General features: G+C 41.8%; 1 protein-coding gene across 2 annotated transcripts in view; it reads right to left on the bottom strand.

The window, feature by feature from the left end:
- The window catches only part of BLVRA (biliverdin reductase A), a 59,917-nt gene that overhangs the window by 9,293 nt on the left and 26,532 nt on the right, over positions 1-24,092 (bottom strand). For both annotated transcript variants that reach the window (XM_082631801.1, XM_082631802.1), the window contains 3 exons: positions 13,968-14,089; positions 11,019-11,138; positions 9,394-9,491 (listed from right to left, as the gene is read on the bottom strand). In XM_082631801.1, the coding sequence (XP_082487927.1) occupies positions 9,394-9,491; positions 11,019-11,138; positions 13,968-14,089 (340 nt within the window). The remainder of the gene's footprint in view (positions 1-9,393; positions 9,492-11,018; positions 11,139-13,967; positions 14,090-24,092) is intronic.

Below are 24,092 nucleotides of genomic sequence, written 5' to 3'. Positions count from 1 at the left end.
TTAATGCAGATTTTTGCATCTATGTTCATCATGGATAGCAGCCTGTAATTTTCTTTTCTTGTAGTGTCTTTGTTTGGCTTGGTATCAGGGTAATGTTGGCCTCATAAAATGAGTTAGAAAGTGTTCCTTCCTCTTCAAGTTTTTGAAAGAGTTTGAGAAGGACTGTTATTAATTCTTCTTTAAATGTTTGGTAGAATTCATCTGTGAAGCCATCTGGATTTTATGTTTGGAGGTTTTTGATGACTTATTCGATCTCCTAATCCCCTTGATTGTTATTGGTCTGTTCAGTTTTTCTTTTACTTCATGATTCAGTCATGGTAAGTTGTGTGTTTCTAGGAATTTATCCATTTCTCCTAAATTATCTAATCTGTTGGCATAAATTGTTCATAGTCTCTTATGATTCTTTGTATTTCTGTGGTATCAGTTTCAATGTCTCCTCCCTCATTTATAATTTTATTAATTTGAGTCATTTCCCTTTTTTCTTGGTAAGTCTAGCTGAAGATTTGTCAATTTTATCTTTTCAAAAAGCCAACTTAGTTTCACTGATCTTTTCTACTGTCCTTCTAGTCTCTATTTATTTCTGCTCTAATCTTTATTATTTCTCCCCAACAACTAAGTTTGTTCTTCCTTTTCTATTTCCTTGAGATGTAAAGTTAGGTTGTTTGAGTTCTTTCTTTTTTCTTAATGTAGGTGTTTATCACTGTAAACTACTCTCTTGGAAATGCTTTTGCTGAATCCCATCAATTTCTGCATTTGTGTTTCTTTTTTCATTCACCTCAAAAATTTTAAAACATTTACCCTTGATCCATTGTTTTTTCAGAATGTGTTGTTTAATCCATATATAGGTGGAATTTTCCAGCTTTCCTCCCATTATTGACTTCTAATTTTATACCATGTAGTCAGAAAAGATACTTAATAAGATTTTAATCTTATTAAATTTGTTTTCTGACCTAACATATGATGCGTCCTGGAGAATGTTCCATGTGCACCTGAGAAGAATGTGTGTTCTGTTGCTATTGGTTGGAATGTTCTGTATACGTCTGTAAGGCAACTTGGTCTAAAGTGTAGTTTAAATTCATTAGTTCATAATGTATTTCTGTCTGGATATTTTATCCATTGTTGAGAGCAGGGTATTGAAGTCCCCTACTATTATTGCATTGCTGCCTATTTTTATCTTCAGATCTGTTTAGGTACTCCAGTATTGGGAGCATACATATTTACAATTTTTATATCCTCTTAAGGAATTGATTCCTTTATTATATAATGACCTTTTTCTCTTGTTACAGCTTTTGACTTTAAGTCTATTTTGTGTGATATGCTACACCTGCTCTCCTTTGGTTTCCATTTGCACAGAGTATTTTTCCATCCACATGGAATATTTTTTCATCCCTCCACTTTTGGCCGATGAGTGTCCTTAAAGCGTAAGTGAGTCTTTTGTAGGCAGCATATAGTTGAGTCTTATTTATGAATTGAGCTACTCTTTGTCTTTTAATTGGAGAATTTAAACTATTTACATTTAGAGTAATTATTGATAGGTAAGAGCTTACTGCCATTTTGTTACCGGCTTTCTGATTGTTTTATAGTTCCTTTCTTCCTCTCACTGTCTTTCTTTTTATTTTTTAAAATTATTTATTTATTTTTGTCTGCATTGGGTTTTTGTTGCTACGTGCGGGCTTTCTCTAGTGACGAGCAGGGGCTACTCTTTGTTGCAGTGCGCAGGCTTCTCATTGCAGTGGCTTCTCGTGTTGTAGAGCACAGGCTCTAGATGCATGGGCTTCAGTAGTTGTGGCACGTGGGCTCAGTAGTTGTGGCTCACAGGCTCCAGAGCACAAGCTCAGTAGTTGTGGCACATGGGCTTAGATGCTCCGTGGCATGTGGGATCTTCCCAGACCAAGGCTTGAACCCGTATTCCCTGCATTGGCAGGTGGATTCTCAACCACTGTGCCCCCAGGGAAGTCCCTCACTGTCTTTCTTTATGAGTTGATGGTTTTTGGTCATGGTATCCTTTGATTCTTTTCTCTTTATCATTTTTTTCCTTGGTGGTACTAACAGTACCATGAGGCTTTCATAATACATCTTATAGTTATAACAGTCCATTTTAAGCTGACAGTAACGTAACTTCAATTGCATTTAAAAATTCTACATATTTACTTGCCTCCCCCCAACGAGTTATGTTATTGGTGTCCCAATTTATGTATTTTAATCTTGTGTATCCATTAACAAAATATTGTAGCTATAGTTACTTTTAATACTTTTGTCTTTTAACCTATATACAAGAGTTCAAAGTGACCTACACACCACCATTGCAGTAATATTTTGAATTTGACTATATATTGGGTTGGCCAAAAAAGTTTGTTTGGGTTTTTCCATAAGATGTTACAGAAAACCCAAACGAACATTTTGGCCAACCCAGTATTTACATTTAGCATTGAATTTCACACTTTCATATATTTTCATGTTACTAGTTAACATCCTTTCAGGCAGGTCCAGTGGCGATAAATTCTTTCTCCTTTTATCTGTCTGGGAAAGTCTTTATTTCTCCTTCATTTCTGAAGAACAATTTTCCTGGGTAAAGTATTCTCATTTGATATTTTTCTTTGAGCACGTTGAATGTATCAGCCTACTCTCTCCTGGCCTGAAAGATTTCTGCTGAAGAATCTGCTTACAGCCTTATCAGGATTCCCTTGTGTGTGATGAGTCTTTTTCCTCTCATTGCTTTCAAAGTTCTCTCTGTCTTTGATTTTTGTGAGCTTGATTAAAATGTGTCGTGGTAACAGTTCCTGATTTTGATGGTTGTATGTGGTTGTCTAGGGACTGTTTTTATTTGCAGGATATATGCATGAAATTATTGGGGGATGAGGTTGGCAATTTACTCTCACATGATTCTCAAGAAAAAAGAGTTTTCGGTACTGTATTCACAACTCTTCTGTAAGTTTGAGGTTATTTCAAAATAATCTTCAAAAAAAAAAAACCAAACCAAATAAATAGTTGTAGCACCAAAAATATGACAGCAAGCCAGAATCAGTCATGGATTATGAAATAAGATATAACTTCTTAGGAGAAAATGAAAAGGCAACTTGCAATTAATAGACTTGAGTTCTTGACTCATTTATTTCCTCAAACATGATTTCAGCAGCTTTCTGACATAAGCAGTATATTATGAAATTCTCAAAGAACCATTTCTCATCTTTTGAAATAGGGTGTTTTGTGTATCTCAGAAATAATAAATAAGTGTTTTTAAATTTGGGGGGAAAATTAGAAGAAATAAAAATACCCATGATCCTATTTACCAGAAAGAACCACTACTAAGATATATTGGTATATTTCCTTCTTTCTTGTCATTCTGCTGTGAATTATTGTTCATGGTTATGATCATATGGTAGAAACAAAATTATATTTATTTTTAGTTTTAAAGTGTAAACATGAATTCATGTCATTGAAGAAAATGGAGAAAATGTGGAAGAGTATAAAGAAAAAAATAAAACCACCCAGAATTCTACCAGCTAATATCTGTTACCATTTTGTTTCATTTGTTTTTTTTTTTTTCCTTGCATATATGTGACATGACGTTTATACTGATGATTGAGCAATACAGGAATGGTCTCAGATCCTAGCTGAGAGATAATCTGAAGGGAAGTCTGGTAGTAGGTAATCGATGTCACTGAGGGGACAAGTCACTGACAGGAAAGGGGCACTAGGGAACTTTCTGGAGTAATAAAAATGTTCTGTATCTTGGCTGGAGTAATAATTACATGGGTATATACTCTGTTAAAATTCATTTAACTTTGCACTTAAAATCTCTGAATTTATCATAAGGAAATTATATCTCAATTTACAAAAGGATAAGGACCTAAGGTAATTAATTTAGTGAGACGGGTACCAGAATTATTATTCAGTTTCTCCAATGGCTTTGGTGTTGGCCTATTCAGAGCTGCTTTTGTAAAAGAAATAAGACATTTCTCAGAACTTCTTGTGTCACAGAGGTAGGTCTTCCTTTGTAACTAGTTTAACCATTAACACAAATGCTAGAAAAAGTTGTCTCACTTGTTATTAAATGTGTCAGACTTGGCAAGCTATCCCATCTGATTGGCGGGGTGACAGATGGGGCTGGAGAAACACTGATTCTGAGAAGAAATAGAGGAACAGCAGGCCATGCACTGCCCTGAGCCAACAGTGATTCATTTTACATGTGCCCATGAAAACAAAAATATGATTTTCCATTCCATTTCTGATATTTGAAAATGCAAAAAGTACCCTTAACCAAGCGCTAGTCAGCTATATGATAACCAAGCGCTAGTCAGCTATATGATAACCAATGCTGGGACTGTTTTCTATGGCATCCTAGGTAAATATGTCGGAACAGTTATGGTTCTTAGAAAACTCTTTTTTATATGAAGATGAGTTCTCCATCTCTATAATTCTGCCCCCTACCAACAGAAGCAGTACAACATAAATTTATTTTCTCTTTCTGTGGAGAGCTTTTAATATATCTTAAAATGTTTCTCCTTTACATTAAATATTTAAACTCTAGTGATATGTCCAAATTATGTGTAACTTTTTAAAATTTGTTTTTGTTTTGGGGGATTATACTTTCTAATTTAGATGCCTAGTATTCTTTTTCTTGCCTACCTGCTCTGGCTGCAACTTCCAGTACTATGTTGAATAGAAGTGGTGAAAGTGGTCATCCTTATCTTGTTTCCTGATCTTGGAGGAAAAGCTTTCAGTGTTTTACCACTTAGTATGATATCAGCTGTGGACTTTTTATATATGGCCTTTATTATGATGAGGTAGTTTCTTTCTATTCCAAGTTGTCATTATAACAATGTGTCTTGGTGTGGGTCTCTGGATTTATTCTAGTTGGAGTTCATTGTCTTGAATTTCCTCCCCCCAATTTAGGAAGTTTTCAGCCATAGTTTCTTCACATAAGCTCTCTGTCCCTTTCTCTCTCTCGTCTCCTGACGAGACTTCTCTGACTTGCATAATGCATTTAATGATCTGCTTGATGGTGTCCTTTAAGTCCCTTAAGTTTTATTCATTTTTTTTTTTTGGCCATGCCACGTGGCATGTGGGATCTTAGTTTCCCCAGGGATCGAACCTGCGCCCCCTGCAGTGGAAGTGTGGAGTCTTAACCACTGGACTGCCAGAGAGGTCCCTTTTTCACTTTTCTTCATTCTTTTTTTTTTTTTTTTTGCTCCTTTGACTCAAATTTCAAATGACCCATCTTCAAGTTTGCCAGTTCTTTCCTCTGCTTGATCAAATTTGCTGTTGAACCCTTCTTGTGAATTTTTCAACTCCGTTATTTTATTCTTCAGCTCCAGAATTTGTTTGGTTCTTTTTTATAGTTTACATTTCTTTGTTGATATATTTTCATTTTGTTCATGCACTGTTTTCCTGATTTCATTTACTTGTCTATGTTTTGTTTTAGCTGACTGAGCATCTTTTAGACAGTTATTTTGGTAATTCTTGGATCTACATTTCTTTAAGGTTGGTTTCTGCAGATTTATTTCATTCCTTGAGTGGGCTATATTTCCCTGTTTCTTTGTATTCCTTGTGATCATTTACAGGCAAACCTCATTTCATTGCACTTTGCTTTATTGCACTGTGCAGATATTGCATTTTTTACTAATTGAAGGTTTGTTACAACCCTGCTTTGTCAGATGATGGTTAGCATTTTTTAATAATAAAGTATTTTAAAATTAAGGTATGTACATTGTTTTTTAACATAATGATATTGCACACTTAATAGACTATAGTACAGTGTAAACATAACTTTTATATGCACTGGAAAACCAAAAAATTCATGTGACTCACTTTACTGTAATATTCAATTTATTGCTGTGGTCTGGAACTGAACCCGCAATATCTCCAAGATATGCCTGTATTGAGATTTGAATATTCGAAAAAACAGCCACCTCTCCCAGTCTTTACAGACTTGCTTTGTACAGGGGAAGACCATCACCAATCAGCCAGGCCAGAAATTCTGGAGGCCACTCAAACCTTTTCTGGAGATGTATCTTCTTTGGGCTTGCACATGTAATTTCCAAGTTAAAGAGGCTTGCCCCTGTTCTCAAGAACCTGTAATCTCTTGCTCCCTGTGGTGTCTGTTCAAAGTACTGCAGTCTCCCTGGTGCTATAACAAACAACAGTGCTCACTTCGTTCTTAGCTGCCCTGACCCTGGCATCCAATGTCTACTACTGTTTCCTTCAGCATTCCCAGTCATGACAGACAGAAATCAGTCCTTCAAGCAGCCCTTGAGAAGCCAGAACATTGGACACATGTTCCACTCTTTCCTTTCCTCCCCTTAGATTCTTCTAATCTAAGAATTAGAAGGGGAAGGGCTATGGTGAGCAAATGCAATGAATTTTCTTACTCACTTTAATGCAGCTCTTCTTGGCTCTGTGCTTGCCTGGGGGTACTGCAACCACTTAACTGATCTCTGGAGTACTTGCTAAGGTATTTTGGTCTATATATTGTTGTTAAGTTGGTGTCTCTGTGGGGAATGAGGTTCTGAGGCTTCTTATTCCACCACCTTGCTGACATCACTCCCCAATTATCCATAACTCTTGCTGTCCAAAATGATATAACATTAGGTATGCTGAATTAAATAAGATTATTCCTTCCTGTGCTACAATGTAATTGCTATAATTACTGTTTCAATTCACTTTCAGCAGATTAAGTTAATACTGCTAGTTGTGACCATTTGACACTGTGGGCTCCTCAAGGGCAAGGGTCATCTTTTTGTTATCCCCTATTATCAAGGACAGTATCTCATACATAGTGATAAGTATCATGTAAACGCTGCTTAATGGATGTTCTAGTATGAGTTATGAATACTTGCCTAGAGAACAAAGGTCACTCTTGGTGTTAAGGGCTTTTCTCTTTTTCAAAGCCATTCATGATCTGTAAGCAAGCCATCCAGATTCTGCTTGCTTAAGGAGCTAATACCAGGATCCAATATAACAATATTTTCTCATTTTTAAAAAAGTAAGTCCATATTTGATTCAGTTTTCTATAGTTTTAACCTAATGTGCTCTTTGTGTTTCATTTACATTCAGTCATCATGTCTTCTGAGGCCCTTCTTAGGTTAGAAAGTTTCTCAAAATTTCCTTATTTTTTAATGACCTTGATAGTTCTGAAGAGTATTGTTTAGGTATTTTGTAGAATGCTCCTCAGCTGGGATTTTTCTGATGTTTTTCTCATGGTTAGACTGGGGTTATGTGTTTTGGACAGGAAAACTACAGAAGTAATGGGCCATTCTCATCACATTATATTAAGCGTACATAAGACATTAATAAACAGAAACCTCCATTAAATAGAGTTGGGAGACCAGAAAAGGGAGCTCCCATACCGTGCGATGATAGTAGAGCCCAACAGGAAGACGATGACTCCTCTTCTGTCGTGGCAAGGACTCAGCCAATGAAAGGCTATGGACTCTTTGCTTACTATTCCCCCCACAAACTTCCTTTTCCCTATAAAAGTGTTCTCCTGCCCTTGCTGCGCAGGGATTTGCACGTGGCTCGCCACGGTTGCAGACCTTGAATTATAATTCTCTCCTGATTCTGAATGAACTCATCTTTGCTGGAGAAATAACTGGCAGTCGACTTGTTTTCAGTCAACAAGTACATCCTATTAACATGACATCACCGTTCACACTGACCTCAGTCATCTGGCTGAGGCGTAGTGTTTGGTTTCTCTCGTGTAGAGTTCACTCTTTTTCCCCTTCTTTCCATCTTGTGCTCTTTGGAAGGAAGTCACTATGCACAGGACATTATCTTCCTGAAGACACTTAGTTTGTTATCTTGTAAAGTGTTCCACATTCTAGTTCACTTAATCTTTTTTGGTGTCATTTAATTTGTTCCTTCATCCCTGTATTTCTTGGGAAGTGAGAAGTTTGGTTCAAATCACAGTTACAGGATTTATGCTACGCACATTCCACCAGATGGCTTGTGATGTCATACTTACCCATATTAGCAATCACTTGGTTAGGATGGTTAGAACAGTAGAACTCTTCATTGTAAAAGGACATTTTTTCCTTTGCAATTAGCAAGAAATCTTTGGCATCTTGTACTCTGTCCAGGGACGTTTGTGCCACGAGAAATACTATACAAAGGTGACAGCCCCAGAGCTCCCCAACCTCTAGCTCACTTCAGTAGTCATTCATCCATCTTTTCATTCGACAAACACCTACCTATTGAAGGCCTATCAAGTTCTGGGCAGTGTTTAGCTTTAGCTGCTGGGGTTACAGAGGGGAAAGGTGGGCCCTGTCCTCCAGCAGCATGGCCTAGTACTAGAGAAAGGCAATCAAGAGTTTCAGTAGTGTGACCCATCTACATTGGTGATAAGGACAAGGTGCTTTCTTTGGTGATTTTCATTATAATTGTTCACCATACTTTGTTCATATGTTAAAATTTAAAATAGCAAATGTTAAAACAGAGAGTGTTTTTGACTTAAACTTCATTTAACTAGCTCCATTAATCCCTAAACATTCTAGTTAGTTCTAATTGCCTCCGTAGAGGGACTTGTCCAGTTACCATATAAACAGAAAAATCTCTGGAGGGCGGCATGGCTCAGAGGAATGAATGTGGACTTCAGAGCCCAGAGAGATTGAAACCAAATCTCCATCTCCCATTTAGTGGTCATATCACTAGCTTTGTGACCTGGCACAAAAAAATTTTTTTTGAAGTATAGTAGATATACAATATTACATAAGTCACAGGTATACAATATAGAGATTTGTAATTTTTAAAGGTTATGCCCCATTTCTGGCACAATTTCTAACTTCTCTGAGCCATGGATTCCTATACATACATTCCTATACATACCTACCTCCAAGGATTTCTAAGAGAATTAAGCAAAATAACATATGAAGTGTTTAGCAGAGTTTACAAGTTCCTGGCTTATAATAAATATTTAATAAACAGTGTTCCTCTTGAGAAACAATGAAAACTAAAACTATGCACATAAGACAATCAATTACCCTGATCTGGGCATTTTTTCATTAGCAATACAACTATCACATGAATAAACCAAAATGAAATATAATTATATATATTATTATATAAAATAATATATAAATATTAATAATATATAATCTATAACACTAGCATAGGTGGAAGCTAATTCATACTTTTCATTAGAGTAAAAGAAGCTAAGTCTTGAACAAAAGTTTGCAAATTCCCACCCATCCCTCTGCCCTGTGGGCCCTCCACACACTCCCCCTTTATGTGCCTACAGTATGGGGTGTGGGGTGGCGGTGTGGGAGCCCATGGGACCAGTAACATATCTGACATGGGGTTAAGTTTTAAAGGCATAAAGATGGTACCACAGAAATCTTAGAGGCAGGAATTCTTAGGAAGAGGGTCTGTGCTCTAGATGCATAGAACATACGTCACCTTTCTGCTCAGCCAGTGCCCACAGTTCCTTAGCTGCTGCCCAAGACAGTGTCATGGGATATTCCACAAGGACGTGCTTGCCAGCGTTTAGGAACTGTCTTTGGGAAAAAGGGATAAATACAGAGAAAATGCACTTCAGTTAAACTTAAGTGCCGTGCATGACAGAGAACAGAATGTTATAAATGCACAAAAGTCTCCATGTAAATGTGTCATGACGAAACACGGGTGAGAGTCAGGGCCAGAGGATGAGGCGGATGAACTGCATCTCACGTGATTTTCTACTAAGCGGTAAGAGAAAGGCTTTCTAGTCATGTGTTCATTTGAACACTCACCCATTTGTCTACTCACGCATTCAACCAGCTACTATGTACCAGTTACTCTGGAGGAGAAATACAGCCACGTTAGCAGGGAAATTGCCTATTACCACATGACAGCTACAAATAAAAACCCACGGCAGCCAGTTCTGCCTGAGGCAATCGGGAAATATTTCACTAAGGCTCTGAACTGGGTCTTGAAGTATAAACAGGCATTTCCCAGGTGCCAGGGGATGAGGATGTTTCACTCTGAGCAGCATATGCAGGGGCTTGGGTGTTTATGGGGCTTTGTCCACTGGGACGTGGTGTGAATTTCAGCATTTCAGCATGGCAGGGGAGTGGGCTACAGGGAGTGGGGGGAAAACTAGGTCCTACAAGTGGCTGGGAGCCTGATGTAAAGGATGCAGAGTGCTGTGCTCAGAAGTCTGGCTTTTATTCTCTAGATATTCTAGGAAACAAACATTGGTAAGCATGGGAATTACATGATCACTTTGTTAATGACATACCCTCTGGTGCCACAGAAGTTTAAGGGGAACCACGGAAAGGTGTTTCTGTCCACACTCAGCGTGGGCCTGATAAACAGGGGGCAGCTGACTCTGGGGAACGGCATGGTGGAAGCAGCTGTAGTTTGATGTAAGGACCCAGAAGGGAAGCTGAGATTCTGAGGGTGGCTGGCCCTGCATTGTCAACTGCCAGGTCCTGAGTGGGGCTTCTCCTTCCAGGCTCAGTCCTACCAAATGCTTGGAGGGCTCTAGGCTCTGCATTCAAAGGTGGGGCGGGGGAACATTTCACTTCTCCTGCTCTACGAATAACACGATCGCCCCACTCTGATGCCACCACAATCTCCTTACTCATCTCGTGGCAAAAACTCTTCATATTAAAGCAACTCCTAGAGACCTTCTCAGATTTCATGTTGTTGAAAGGGCAAAGGATAAAATGTTGGAAACCGAAAGGACTATGGCAATTCTCCAAGGCACAGAAAAGATGGTGGCTAAGTTAAACCACCAGAAAAAGGCAGGCACTGTTCAAACCACACTCAGTAAGTTTTTTTACAAAGAAATAAGATACTTTGTTAATGTTTCTAATGTTTTAAGTTATGGTGTACTAAATAAATAGTAGTTCTACAATATTTTTCATGTCCTTATACATTTATAACCCAGAGTGAGAGTTCACATTTTGACAATTTTTAAAGGTCATGGGTCCAATGTAGTGCTTCCCATCAATAATTAAGACCCCTTTGCTAGATGTCAGCCTGCCCAGGCATTTTTATCGTCCCGCACTACCGTGCAACGCAAGGACTTGAACACCCACCTGATGTAGTCCTCGTGGCTGGAGCTCTCACTGCAGATATAAGCAACCTCAACCTCTTGACTGGCAAGAGCATCTTCCAAAGACATCTGCGGCACCCCATCCATGCTCCCCAGCTCTCGTCTATTTGAGAGGAACAGACAAGTGGAGCTCAAAGCAGGCTGAGCATCGGCTGAGAGCCATCCTTCTCCCCATCTCCCAACTACTTCCTGGTGATTGACTTTTGCAAATGAAGCAATGAACTTCCTGCCTCCCACTTCCAGGGCATTTTTCAGCACGCAGCGAGAAACACAGCCTCTGGGGTGAAGTCGGGGACGTGGCATTGAGTGCTGACACCACCGTTAACAGCCCATATGACATGGGAGTCTTTGCATTACTTCATCTCTAAGATAAAAAGAACTGATCTCCTGTACTCTCATGAGACACGATCTCCACGGTCACTGCCAACTTCAAGCACTTGGCCAAACACCAGGACTGCCTAACCTAATCCAAATCCAAGACACTAACACCTTTAAGGGACAAACGGCCGTGTGACTTCAAGCTCCTTCATGGCCTGTGATGGTCAAGTGGAAGGTGGGTGTCACCGCCTCATTTACAGCCGAGCTGACAAAGCCCCGAGAGGCAGGGGCTCCACGGCTAACCAGCAGCAGAGGCAGGACAGGAGCTGAGCCTCCCGGCTCCTACACATCCAGAAGGACCTCCGCCTCAGGAGAGCTGGGAGCCCTGGCTGTCTGCGCACCGCCCCAGAGCAGAGGCTGGAGAGTAGCAGTCCTCCAACGGCGGCTGCCACAGAGGAGATGGGGCAGCCGGCGGGAGGCTCGGGCCAGCTCAGAGCCCCACCCGAGCAGCAGCCAGAGAGCCCCTGGGGAAGTGTGGCTGCGGAAGGACATGACGGCGGGTTTCTTCCTGTGGGGACCACCGACCTACATGGCTCGGTCTGACCAGTGCTTCCCGCTTGTCTCCTGTGTGCCCTCCCTGTAGGGAGTATGTGGGGAACGGACTAGAGTCCTCCGCTTCCAGTGAGCTCAGTCAGCTAGAGGGAGGAAGACACGTACACATCTATAACAACAACACAAGAGTAACAGGAGGAATGCCGTGCCGGGGGCACAGGTGAAGAGTCAAGGAAGGCAAGGAACCCCAAGTTTCAGGGTTTCAGGAGAGGCTTCCCGGGGAGGTGACAGGACTTAGCAGGTAGGTCGTGAGGAACAGGGCACGTGAGAAGGGGACAGTGTAGTAACAGCAGGGCTGCGGTAAAGCAGGGATGGAGGGGAGCTGGCCGTCCTCCCGAGGGACCTGGGTAGGTCCGGCATTCCCGCTGCAGCAGTCACGGCGCCAGCTGCCGAGGGCAGGGCTGCAGGGGGGGCGGAGGCCCCATTTCAGCCCGGAGCCCAGGCCGTGCACGATACCAGCCGCAGGCGCGGGAGCAGCAGGAGAACGGTGCCGGCTAATCGCAATGTCAAGCCTCCCGTTTGTGCTGCTCCCTTAGAATCTTTTTTTTTTTAAAATAAATTAATTAATTAATAATTTATTTGGCTGCGTTGGGTCTTCGTTGCTGCACGCGGGCTTCCTCTAGTTGCGGCAAGCAGGGGCTACTCTTTGTTGCAGTGCGCGAGCTTCCCACTGCAGTGGCTTCTCTTGTTGCGGAGCACAGGCTCTAGGTGCGTGGGCTCAGTAGTTGTGGCTCGCGGGCTCAGTAGTTGTGGCTCTAGAGCGCAGGCTCAGTAGTTGTGGTGCACGGGCTTAGTTGCTCTGTGGCATGTGGGATCTTCCTGGACCAGGGCTCGAACCCGTGTCCCCTGCGTTGGCAGGCAGATTCTCAACCACTGCGCCACCAGGGAAGCCCTCCCTTGGAATCTTACTGGGAGGGGAAGACTGACTGAGGGCAGATTCCCAGCACTTCTGGGTCACCTTAGTGCCGCCACTTTAAATCCTTAAGGAGGGGCCAGGTTTCGAGAGAGGCAAATTGGAAGAAAGCAGGTCCCATAAATTAAAATTTGAAAGAACTTCTACGTGGACCATCAGGATAGTTACTTACGCTCTGTTTAAGTATTGACATTTAGTTGATTTCTCTAAAGCGACTAGAAAGGAGACACTTGCCTGACTTGCTCTCTGCCGCATCCCCTGCCGACACAGGGCCTACCTCTAGTTCTCAATGACCACTGATAAATGATGTTACAGGGCGTTAGTTTGGTGAATGGTGTGTATGTGAGGAAGTGGTCGGGGTGGAGGAAGGAGCTGAGGGTGGGGCAGGGAAGAAGAAACGTGCTGAAAAGTTCGGTTTTGAGTTACAGGAGATAAATGATACTCCTTAAAAGCGGGGCTCAGAATTATCAAAGGGGAAAAGAACACATGGTGTTTAAAAGATGGGCTTTGGAATCAGATAGACCTGCGCTGACATCTAGTTCTTAGATTTTTCCAGCTGTGTGACCTCAGGCAAATTACTTAACCTCTCTGTGGCTCAGATTCTTTATCTGTCAGATGGATTGACATCTACGTCAAATAGTTGGTCAGGCTCGGAAAGCCCAGGGCCCTGCATGGATGGCTGTCATGGTAACTGATGTGACAGTTACATGGTAACTGATGTATCACACCTAAAGCCTTCGTTCAGGACAACCCACATGTGTGCACTGTGCCCCTTCAGTAACCGTCAGGCCCTGTGCTCATCTTCCCTACCTCTGACGGCAGTCCCCTCGACGGAGGAGCTGAGGGTGGTCACGCTCATTATTCGGGTACGCTGGGCTGACTCACTGTACATCCCAGCTGCAGGTCTAGTTACTCTTCAGTTCCCAGACCTGTCCAAACTTGTGATCTTGTGGGGCTGACCCTGCATGGTTCCCTGGAACGACCCTGGAGCTGGCTCGCTCTCTCCTGGGTCTGGAGGAGCTGCGTGGCCCAAGGCCTAACCCATCTCACCGGGCTTCCCGTGAATTACAAGGCACAAAGCAAAGCCACCTGGACACGAAGCCAATCAGGTTCAGGTACGCCGAGGAAGCATGTGGATTCCGCAAGTCCCGGATCCGCACGGAGCCAGCTCTGCCGATGCCAACCACCACCACGCCAAACTTCCTCTCGGGCTGAAACACAAGGGATCATGGAGTTTAAAAACAGTCCAGGGCTTCCCTGGTGGCGCAGTGGTTGAGAGTCCGCCTGCCGATGCAAGGGACACGGGTTCGTGCCCCGGTCCGGGAGGATCCCACATGCCGTGGAGCGGCTGGGCCCGTGAGCCATGGCTGCTGAGCCTGTGCGTCCGGAGCCTGTGCTCCGCAACGGGAGAGGCCACAACAGTGAGAGGCCCGTGTATTGCAAAAAAACAAAACAAAACAAAAAAAACAACAACAAAAAAACAGTCCAGGCGTCTAGCAAGGTGCAGCAAAACAAAGACATGTGGGCAGGACCAGTCAGGGTCCAGACAAGCAAGCAAGGAGCCAACCCAGAACACACAGGAAGCCGCAGCAGGTAAGGGGGGGATGAGACACTCCCTGAAACGTGGGCTCGGAGAGAAGTCAGTTCCCCCCAGAACATTTCTGTGGGTGCTCTGACCTGTGTCGTCCATGGAAAAGCCTCTCCACTTCTACTGCCACCTCCCCCAGGATGAGAGATCTTCCTCTTTAAGCCATACCCAGTCCTAGCCTGGCACCGCTGTCCTCCCCAAATACCTCCTCCTGTGGACGTGCGAATCTGATACAGCAGGGAGTCATTCAGAGGCCACAGCTGCTCAGTGAGATGTGGGCAGACAGGGTCCATGGGTACCGGCCACAGTCACCTTACTCAGACTCCTCACCATGGCTTTCTGGGTTCCAATCCATGTCACTCCCACCCTACTGTGGCAGCTTACTCATTATTCAGGTACACTGCTGGAAGCTGGATGCGTATAGTATTACAATGAAAAATCAAGTCAATGTTTTCAAGTTATACAGCAACTCACTATAATCCAAACTGATAAAAATGATCTCTACACATCCCTCAAACCCAGTTCTTCTTGGATGTCTCCAAGCATAGAAACTCCAATGTCTCCCTAGCCGCTAGCATCTAGCCCCTCTCTTTCACCTTTGTCATCTGGGTGTCACCATTTCCCAATGAGTCCACCCCTCTTCCTGCGTCCACTGCTCTAGTCTTGGCCCAGGACTTGTTTGCCTCCTGCCTGACGACGTGACAAATCACCACCTGGTCTCACCCTTCCCATGTGTGGTCCCCAGGCCTGCCAGAGGAGATGCTTCAGATGAAAACTAAGTCCCCTCCCCTGATTAAAGCCCTTCATTTTCCCAGCTGTTACAGACTGAATGATTATGTCCCCCCCAGAAGTGGGAACCCTGTCCCCCAATATAATGGTAGTAGGAGATAGGGCTTTTGGGAGGTAATTAGGATGAGATGAAGTCATGAGGGTGGAGCCTGCATGAATGGGGTTGGTGCCCTTCTAAGAGTCACGAGAGAGCATGCCTCCTCCTCTCCCTGCTCTCCGCTCACGTGAGGACAGGATGAGGAGTCGGTAGTCTGCAGCCCAGAAGGGTACCCCTCCTGCCAGATCTCAGCCTGATCTCAGGCTTCCAGACCCCGAACTGCGAGAGAGAAATTTCTGTGGTGCTTTATTACAGCAGCCCAAACTGTAAGACAGTTTGTAGGACACCAACTAAAGGGAAAAAAAAAAAATCCAAGTCCACGTTCTTTACCAAACACATAAGGCCTTTCACAACTCAGCTCCAGCCTGCTTCTCCAGCAATGCCTTCTGGTCAACTCCCCCACTGTGTAACTTTAGGCTTCTGACCTTCCAAACAATTTCAAAGTACGCAGAACACACACGACTGTTTGCTCCCTCTAAGTCTTTGCAAATCCTGTTCCCCTTGCCTGGAACGAGCTTCTCCCCACTGTCCACAGGGTGGATGTCCACACCTTGAAAGCTTTTAAGACTTGGGCATCTTACACTCTATGAAGCTTTTCCTGATACTATCAGTTAGATTTTTTTTTTTTTGCATATAATAAAACCCACCCATTTTAGTGTACAGTTCCATGAGCTTTGACCAACATAAACTCACATACCTACCATAGTCAAGATATAGAACAAATGAACTTATTTACAAAACAGAAGTAGGGTCACAGACGTAGAAAAAAGATTTATGGTTACCAGGGGATAAGGGTGGGGAAGGATAAACTGGGAGACTGGGATTGACATATACACACTACTATATATAAGATAGATAACTAATAAGAACCTGCTGTATAGCACAGGGAACTCTACTCAATACTCTATAATGGCCTATATGGGAAAAGAGTCTAAATAAAAAAAAGAGTGGATACATGCATATGTATAACTGATTCACTTTGCTGTACACCTGAAACTAAAACAACATTGTAAATCAACTATACTCCAATTAAAAAAAAAAGGGGGGGGCTTCCCTGGTGGCACAGTAGTTGAGTCCGTCTGCCAATGCAGGGGACACGGGTTCGTGCCCTGGTCTGGGAGGATCCCACATGCCGCGGAGCGGCTAGGCCCTTGAGCCATGGCCGCTGAGCCTGCGCGTCCGGAGCCTGTGCTCCGCAATGGGAGAGGCCACAACAGTGAGAGGCCTGCGTACCACAAAAATATAAAAATAAAAAATAAAATAAATAAAAATAATAAAAAAAAGGGATACAGAACAGTTCCATCACCCCCTCCCAAATTACCTGTGCCCCTTTGTAGCCAACCCCTACCCAACCCCAGGCAACCACTGATTTGTTTACCATCCCAATAGTTTTGCCTTTTCTAGAATGTCATATAAATGAAATCATACGATATGTAGTCTTTTGAGTCTATCTTCTGCCTAGCACAATGCATTTTTCACCTATGTTGTTGCATGTATCAATCATTTCTTTCTTTTTATTACTAAGTACTAGTCATAATGGCTTGTTTATCCATTTCGCAGTTGAAGAACATTTCTGATGCTTCCAGTTCAAATGAATTCATAATTCAACTATGAATAAAGCTGCTATAGATAGTCATGTCCTACTTTTTGTGTCAGCACAGTTCTCAAACTTGGGTAAATGCCTGGGTATGAGTTTGCTGTGTCATATGGCAAGTGTAGGCTTAACTTTATGAGAAACTGCCAAACTGAGTTTTTCCAAAGTGTACCTTTACACCTATACTGTTTTGCATTCTTGCCACTGATGTCTGAGAGGTCCAGCTGTTCAGCATTCTCACCAGCACCTGGTATTATCAGGTTTTCTCCTCTTTTTGTTTTAGCCATTAATTATAACAAGTGTGTTGTGGTCTTTCACTGAGGTTTCTATTTGCATTTCCCTAATGACTAGTGATGTTGAGCACTGTTTCGTGTGCTTATTTGCCGTCTATAAATCTTTGCTGGTAAAGTATCTGTTCAAATCTTCTGCCACTTTGAATTGGGTTGTTTATTTTCTTATTGTTGAGTTTTGAGTTCTTTATATATTTTTGATACAATTCATTTGTCAGATACGTAATTTGCAAACAACTTTTCCTAGTCTGTAGTTTGTCTTTTCATTTTCTTAAGAGTGACTTTTTAGGAGCTAAAGTTCTTAATTTTGATGAAGTCAACTTATCAAAAAAATTTTTTAATGGATCATTCTTCTGGCTACTCCAATGTCACAAACATTTTCTTCTATGTTTTAGACATTTTATAGTTTAAGAGTCACAGTTTTAGCTTACTTTAGTTTTAGTTATCTTTTTTTTTTTTTTTTTTGGTCTTGTTGGGTTTTCATTGCTGCACACGGGTTTTCTCTAGTTGCGGCGAGCGGGGGCTACTCTTCGTTGCGGTGCGTGGGCTTCTCACTGTGGTGGCTTCTCTTGTTGCAGAGCACGGGCTCTAGGCACGTGGGCTTCAGTAGTTGCAGCACGTGGGTTCAGCAGTTGTGGCATGCAGGCTTTAGAGTATGCAGGCTTCAGTAGTTGCGGTGCAAGGGCTCAGTAGTTACGGTATGTGGGCTCTAGGGCACGCGGGCTTTGGTAGCTGTGGCTCGTGGGCTCTAGAGCGCAGGCTCAGTAGTTGTGGCACATGGGCTTTGTTGCTCCGCAGCATGTGGGATCTTCCCAGACCAGGGGTTGAACCCATGTCCCCTGCATTGGCAGGCGGATTCTTAACCACTGCGCCACCAAGGAAGTCCTTAGTTACTTTTATAGTTTATGTTCTGAATTAATTTTCCACATGGAGTAAGGTAAGAATCAGTTTCTTTAAGAAATTTTTTTAGAGCAGAGAGGCAGCTTCTAGTATATGTATTCATTCCACAGGCTGTATCAACTATCTACAACTAGGCAGGGCTATGCCAGCCCTGTATTTAAATGTACCAGGACTTTAAACCCAGCTCATGTGCCTTCTTCTCTGGAAGCCATCAAGGTTCATTTTTTTTTTTGCATATGATATCCAACTGTTCCAATATGATTTAATGAGAAATACCATCCTTTTTCTATTGAAATGCCTTTGTACCTTTGTACAAAAGGAAACTGTCTTGACCACTATAGTTTTATGGTAAGTATGGAGTCCATTACTGTGAATCCACCAACTTTTTCTTTTCCAAAATTATAGTTCTCCTGCCTTTACATATAAATTTTAGACTCAGCTTGTCAATTATTAAATAAATAAAATAAAATGAAATAAAATAAAAATTCCTGCCAGGATTCTGAATGGGATTATGTTGAATATATGGATCAGTTTGAGCAAAAACCCAACGTTTTCACAATAATGAATCTTCTAATCCATAAACGTGGTACATATCCCCATTTATTTAGGTCTCTGATTTCTTTCATTCTGTCATTTTCAGTATATGGATTTAGCACATATTTTGTTAGATTTATACTTGTTTTTTTAATGATTTTTAGTGCTATTATATAAATAGTATTTTTTTAACCTTCCATTTCCAATTGTTCATTGTGAGTATATAGACATACAGTTGATTTCTGTATACTGACTTGGCATCTTGTAACCTTGCTGAACTCACTTATTACTTCTAGCAGCTTTTTTGTAGATTCCATTAGATTTCCACATAGACCACAGAGTCAGATGTGAACAGAGTCGGTTTTACTTCTTCCTTTCCAATCTGTATGTGTTTTATTCATTTTTCTTGCCTGATTGCACTGGGTGGGACTCCAGTATGATTTTGAATAGAGTAGCAAGAGCAGACATTCTTGCTCACGTTTTAATCTTAGAGGACAGCATTTGGTCTTTTCACCAAGAAGAATTATCTTAGCTGTAGAATTTTTTGTAGATACCCTTTATCAGGATGTGGATATTTCCTTTTATTCATATTTTGCTTACATTTTTAAATCCATAAATGGTCTAATTTTGTCAAGTGCCTTTTCTATGTCTATTGAGATGATTTTGTGATTTTTTTCTTCTTCAACTCTGTTGATATAGTGACACCTTTCATTCCCAGGATAACCCTCACTTGGTCATAATGTATTATCCTTTATATATATTGTTGATTCTATTTGCTAAAATCTTATTAAAAATGTTTGCATCTGGGGCTTCCCTGGTGGCGCAGTGGTTGAGAGTCCGCCTGCCGATGCAGGGGACATGGGTTCATGCCCCAGTCCGGGAAGATCCCACATGCCATGGAGCAGCGGGGCCCGTGGGCCATGGCCGCTGAGCCTGTGCGTCTGGAGCCTGTGCTCCGCAACAGGAGAGGCCACAGCAGTGAGAGACCCGTGTACCGCAAAAAAAAAAAAAAAAGTTTGCATCTGTGTTCATGAGAGTTACTGGTCTGTAGTTCTCTTTTCTTCTAATGCCAAATTATTTCTAATATTTCTGATTCTATAAAAGTATTCCCTTTTATACTGCCTGTATAAAACATTTTATATCACTGTTAATTCTACTAAAGAACTGCTTTTTCTTTATGGTATGAATTCCAACTGATGGAATACATGCCCTTAAAATAGGTTTCCTTTATCCAGTAAAATTAAGATTACTGATAAGTTTCTTGGCTTTAGGGCTGGGCCAGTTGCTACTAGCACATTTTAGGTAAATAACATTCTTTACTAAACACTGTGAGATCATTCATTTGAAACTTTCAGAATAATTCACAGAAAATAGATAATATATTAAATTACACACTGAATGGTCAACCTACAACTATAGAAATTTATATATGAAGCAGCTCTTTAAACAAATAAGACCACAAATATGTTTGTCTTGGGATAATATACATAATTGAAATGAATAAAATCTGGAAGACCAATATTGTAACACTATGTTCTGTTACTCTTTTTTTTTTTTTTTTTTTTTTGCGGTATGCGGGCCTCTCACTGCTGTGGCCTCTCCCGCCGCGGAGCACAGGCTCCGGACGCGCAGGCCCAGCGGCCATGGCCCACGGGCCCAGCCGCTCCGCGGCATATGGGATCCTCCCAGACCGGGGCACGAACCCGTATCCCCTGCATCGGCAGGCGGACTCTCAACCACTGCGCCACCAGGGAGGCCCTGTTACTCTTTTTTTAAAAAAATCATACAATTAGTAATCCATTTGTGCTTACAATATTCATACGTATGAGCTTAAAGGAAAAAAATCTCACAATAATAAAAAGGTTTTATACTCATATATACTTTTAAATTACACTAGTGTTTAAACATTTTCCTGAAGTCAAACCCTCCTTTCCAGCTGGCATGGTTTTTCAAGCCTAACTCTTGACAGGGGGCGGCCCTCTGGCATTAGTGAAGTAAAGAAGGTGGTGATAAGATCAAGCTGAAACCATTAATCCAGGTCTTTGAGTTGCACTGGCTCCTTCACCTGCACCTTCCCCACTCCCACCCTCATCGCTAAGCCCATCATCCATAAAATGACCCACATCTTCAAGTTTTAGATTGTTTACTTGTTTCCCATCACCCTTAACTTGGCACTATTTTAGGCAGCCTGCGGCTGACCTCCTCATGCCTAACAGGAAATCATCCAACTTGCTGTACATCAAGCAGCAGCATGGCTTCCATTACCATGTAAATTGACTAAAGGAAGAAAAGAAATACACAATGCTAAAGAGAACTGCAGCTTGTGAGGACATGTACATCCAATCCAGCCAGCCTCAAAGTGACATCTTCTTTGTTTAGCATTCTCATTCATGGGTTAGCTTTCTTGGACCACTGAGTTTGGAGCCGGTGGCGATTCTTCTCCAGGAACATGTGCCAATGTAGAGGCTGTGAAGCAGTAGTTTGGGCTGGGTTGGCTTTTGATGTGGCCTGGGCTGAAACGGCAGCTTGACACTGTACAGAATATCACATATTACTAATGAGCATACAAATGTTTGCCACCATAGTATCTGCAGTGGACTAAAAGCAAGATACACTGGCAATCTAACTGGAACAGCCTGCCCGAGAAACTGGTTGTCTACGTTTCTTTGTATTACGTGTGGAAACAGATAACTATATGGGAATCCATCTGTGCTTGTGGAAGCGTGTGTTGTCTCAGTCTTTCTGAGGAAGAACTGGCAGCTCTAGACACGATTTCTTGACTGGATGATGGGGTGGCTGATCTTGAATCATTTGGACTAGAATTGCTGCTGGATGCTGGCGTTTCCTGGCTTTCTCTGTTGGCACTGGGTTTGGAGTACTCGGATGAGTTCACGAAAAATACACAAATGATAAACCATATGACACTCATTTTGTTTTCTGATCATCTTTCGGTGGCAAATGATCAGGAAGGCGTCTGCTCAAGCAGAGCATTCTGATCCTTTGTCAAATTTATTATCTCACAGTTTCTGAGGGTCTGGAATCTGAATGTGGCTTAACGGAGTCCTCTGCCCAGGGTCTTACTAGGCTGCAGTCAGGAGCTGGCAGGTTACGTTCCCATCCAGAGCCCAGGGTTCTCTTCCAAGCTCATGTGGTTGTCAGCAGAATTCAGTTCCTATGGTTGTGGGATGGAGAGCTCTTAGAAGCCACCTGAAGTTCCTGACAAATGCCTCTCTATATAAGCAGGTCACATCATAGCAGCCTGCTTCTTCAATCCAGAATTCCTCTCTGTGGAAAGGTTTGAATGACAGAGACTATTTATTGAATAGGTATAGTTGGAATATATATACATTCAGGTTGCCACTTCTTTTTCAAAGTGCTTAGGAAGTCTGAGTCTTTCAAGGAATATGCCCATTTCATCTAAATTACTCTTTCCTAGCCATAAAGGTATTCACAGTATTCTCTTACTATTCTTTAACCCTCTGTAGAATCTGCAGTAATGTCCTCTCTCTCCTTTCTGATATTGGTAATTTGTGTCTTCTCTCTCTTTTTCCTGAGTAGCCTGGCTAGAGTTTTATCAATTCTAATGATCTCAAAAAAACCCCCAAAGACTATCTTTAGGTTTCACCGATTTTCTTGATTGATTGTTTCCTTATTGCATTGATTTCTGCTCTTATCCTTATTACTTCAAATTTTCTGCTTATTTTGGGTTTAATATGCTCTTTTTAAAAAAACTCTGAGGTTGGGAATTTAAGTTATTCATTCAAAAACTTTCTTCTTTTCAAAAACAGACATTTAGTGCTATAAATTTCCCTGTGATGGCAGTGCTTTAGCTGCACCCCACAAACTGGGAAATGTCATGATTTCATTTTCATTCAGTTAACGATACTGTCTAATTTCCCTTGTGATTAACTCTTTGGTCAATGGATTATTTAGAAGTATGTTATTTAGTTCCAGATATTTAGGGATTTTCCAGATATTTTTCTACTACAGGTTTCTCATTTAATTCCAGAGAAATATGAGTCAGAGAACATCCTTTAAATGATTTGAACCCTTAAATTTTTAAAAACATGTTTTATGATCCAGAATATGGTCTATCTTGGTAAATGTTTTGAGCACACTTAAAAAGAATGTGTATTCTACTGTTGCTGGCTGGACTGTTCCATAGGCCTGTTAGATCAAGTTGGTAGATAATGTTATTCAAGTCTTCTATATACTTACTGATTTTCTGTCTACTTGTTCTATCAATCATTAATAGGTACTAGAATCTCTGAATATAATTGTAGATTTGTGTATTTCTCTTTACCGTTCTATCACTTTCTGACTGATGTATTTCAAAGCTCTACTATCAGGAATATAAATTTTTAGGGTGGTTATGGTGTCTTGATGAATTAACCACTTTATCATTCTGAAATGACCATTTTTATTCCTGGTAGTATTTTTTGCCCTGAAATTTATTTTGTCTGATATCATCAATCTATTCCCAGTTTCTGCTGATTTGTGTTAGCATAGTACATTTTTTTCCAACCCCTCACTTTTAACCAATGTGTGCTTTCATATCTAAAGTGAGTTTCCTGTAGGCAGCATATTGTCAGGTCTCACTTTTTATTCAGTCTAACAATCTCTCCCTTTCAGTGAAGTGTTTAAACAATTTACCCTATGATTACGGATATGGTTGGGTTCCAATCTACTGTCTTGTTGTCTTATATCTGTCCAATCTGTGCTTCTTTCCCTCTTCTTCTGACTTCTTTTCAGATGAATAAAGTATTTCTAATGATTCCATTTAATCTCACCCAGTGGCTAGTAGCTGTAACGATTTTAGTGGTTTATTAAGGCCTTTATATGATACATATTTTACATAGCACAGCCTGCCTTAAGGTAACATCGTACCATTTCACACATGAGAACCTTCCAGCAGTTACTTCCACCTCCTCTCTCCCAGACTTTGTACTACTGTTGTTCCACAACTTACTCATAAACCCCTCAAGGTACCAGTCAGGATTCAGTCTGGAAAAGAGAAACCATTCAATGTGTTCTAAGCACAGAGTTTTAACACGGGGAATTAGAGGCTTATATCAGCGGTCCCCAACCTTTTTGGCACCAGGGACCGGTTTCAGGGAAGACAATTTTTCCACGGACGGTGGGTGGGAATGGTTCAGGCAGTAATGCAAGTGATGGGGAGCGATGGGGAGTGATGGGGAGCGATGGGGAAGCGATGGGGAGCGATGGGGAGCGATGGGGAGTGATGGGGGAGCGATGAGGGAGTGATGGGGAGTGATGGGGAGTGATGAGGAGTGATGAGGGAGTGATGCGGAGCGATGGGGAGTGATCGGGAGTGATGGGGAGTGAATGGGTAGTGATGGGGAGCGATGAGGGAGTGATGAGGGAGTGATGGGGAGCGATGGGGAGCGATGGGGAGCAATGG

The sequence above is a fragment of the Mesoplodon mirus genome (assembly GCF_964341445.2).
Source record: "Mesoplodon mirus genome assembly, chromosome: 9".
Taxonomy (NCBI): Eukaryota; Metazoa; Chordata; class Mammalia; order Artiodactyla; family Ziphiidae; genus Mesoplodon; species Mesoplodon mirus.
Note: the sequence above shows the minus strand (reverse complement) of the source record. Positions and strands in the feature narration are given on the sequence as shown.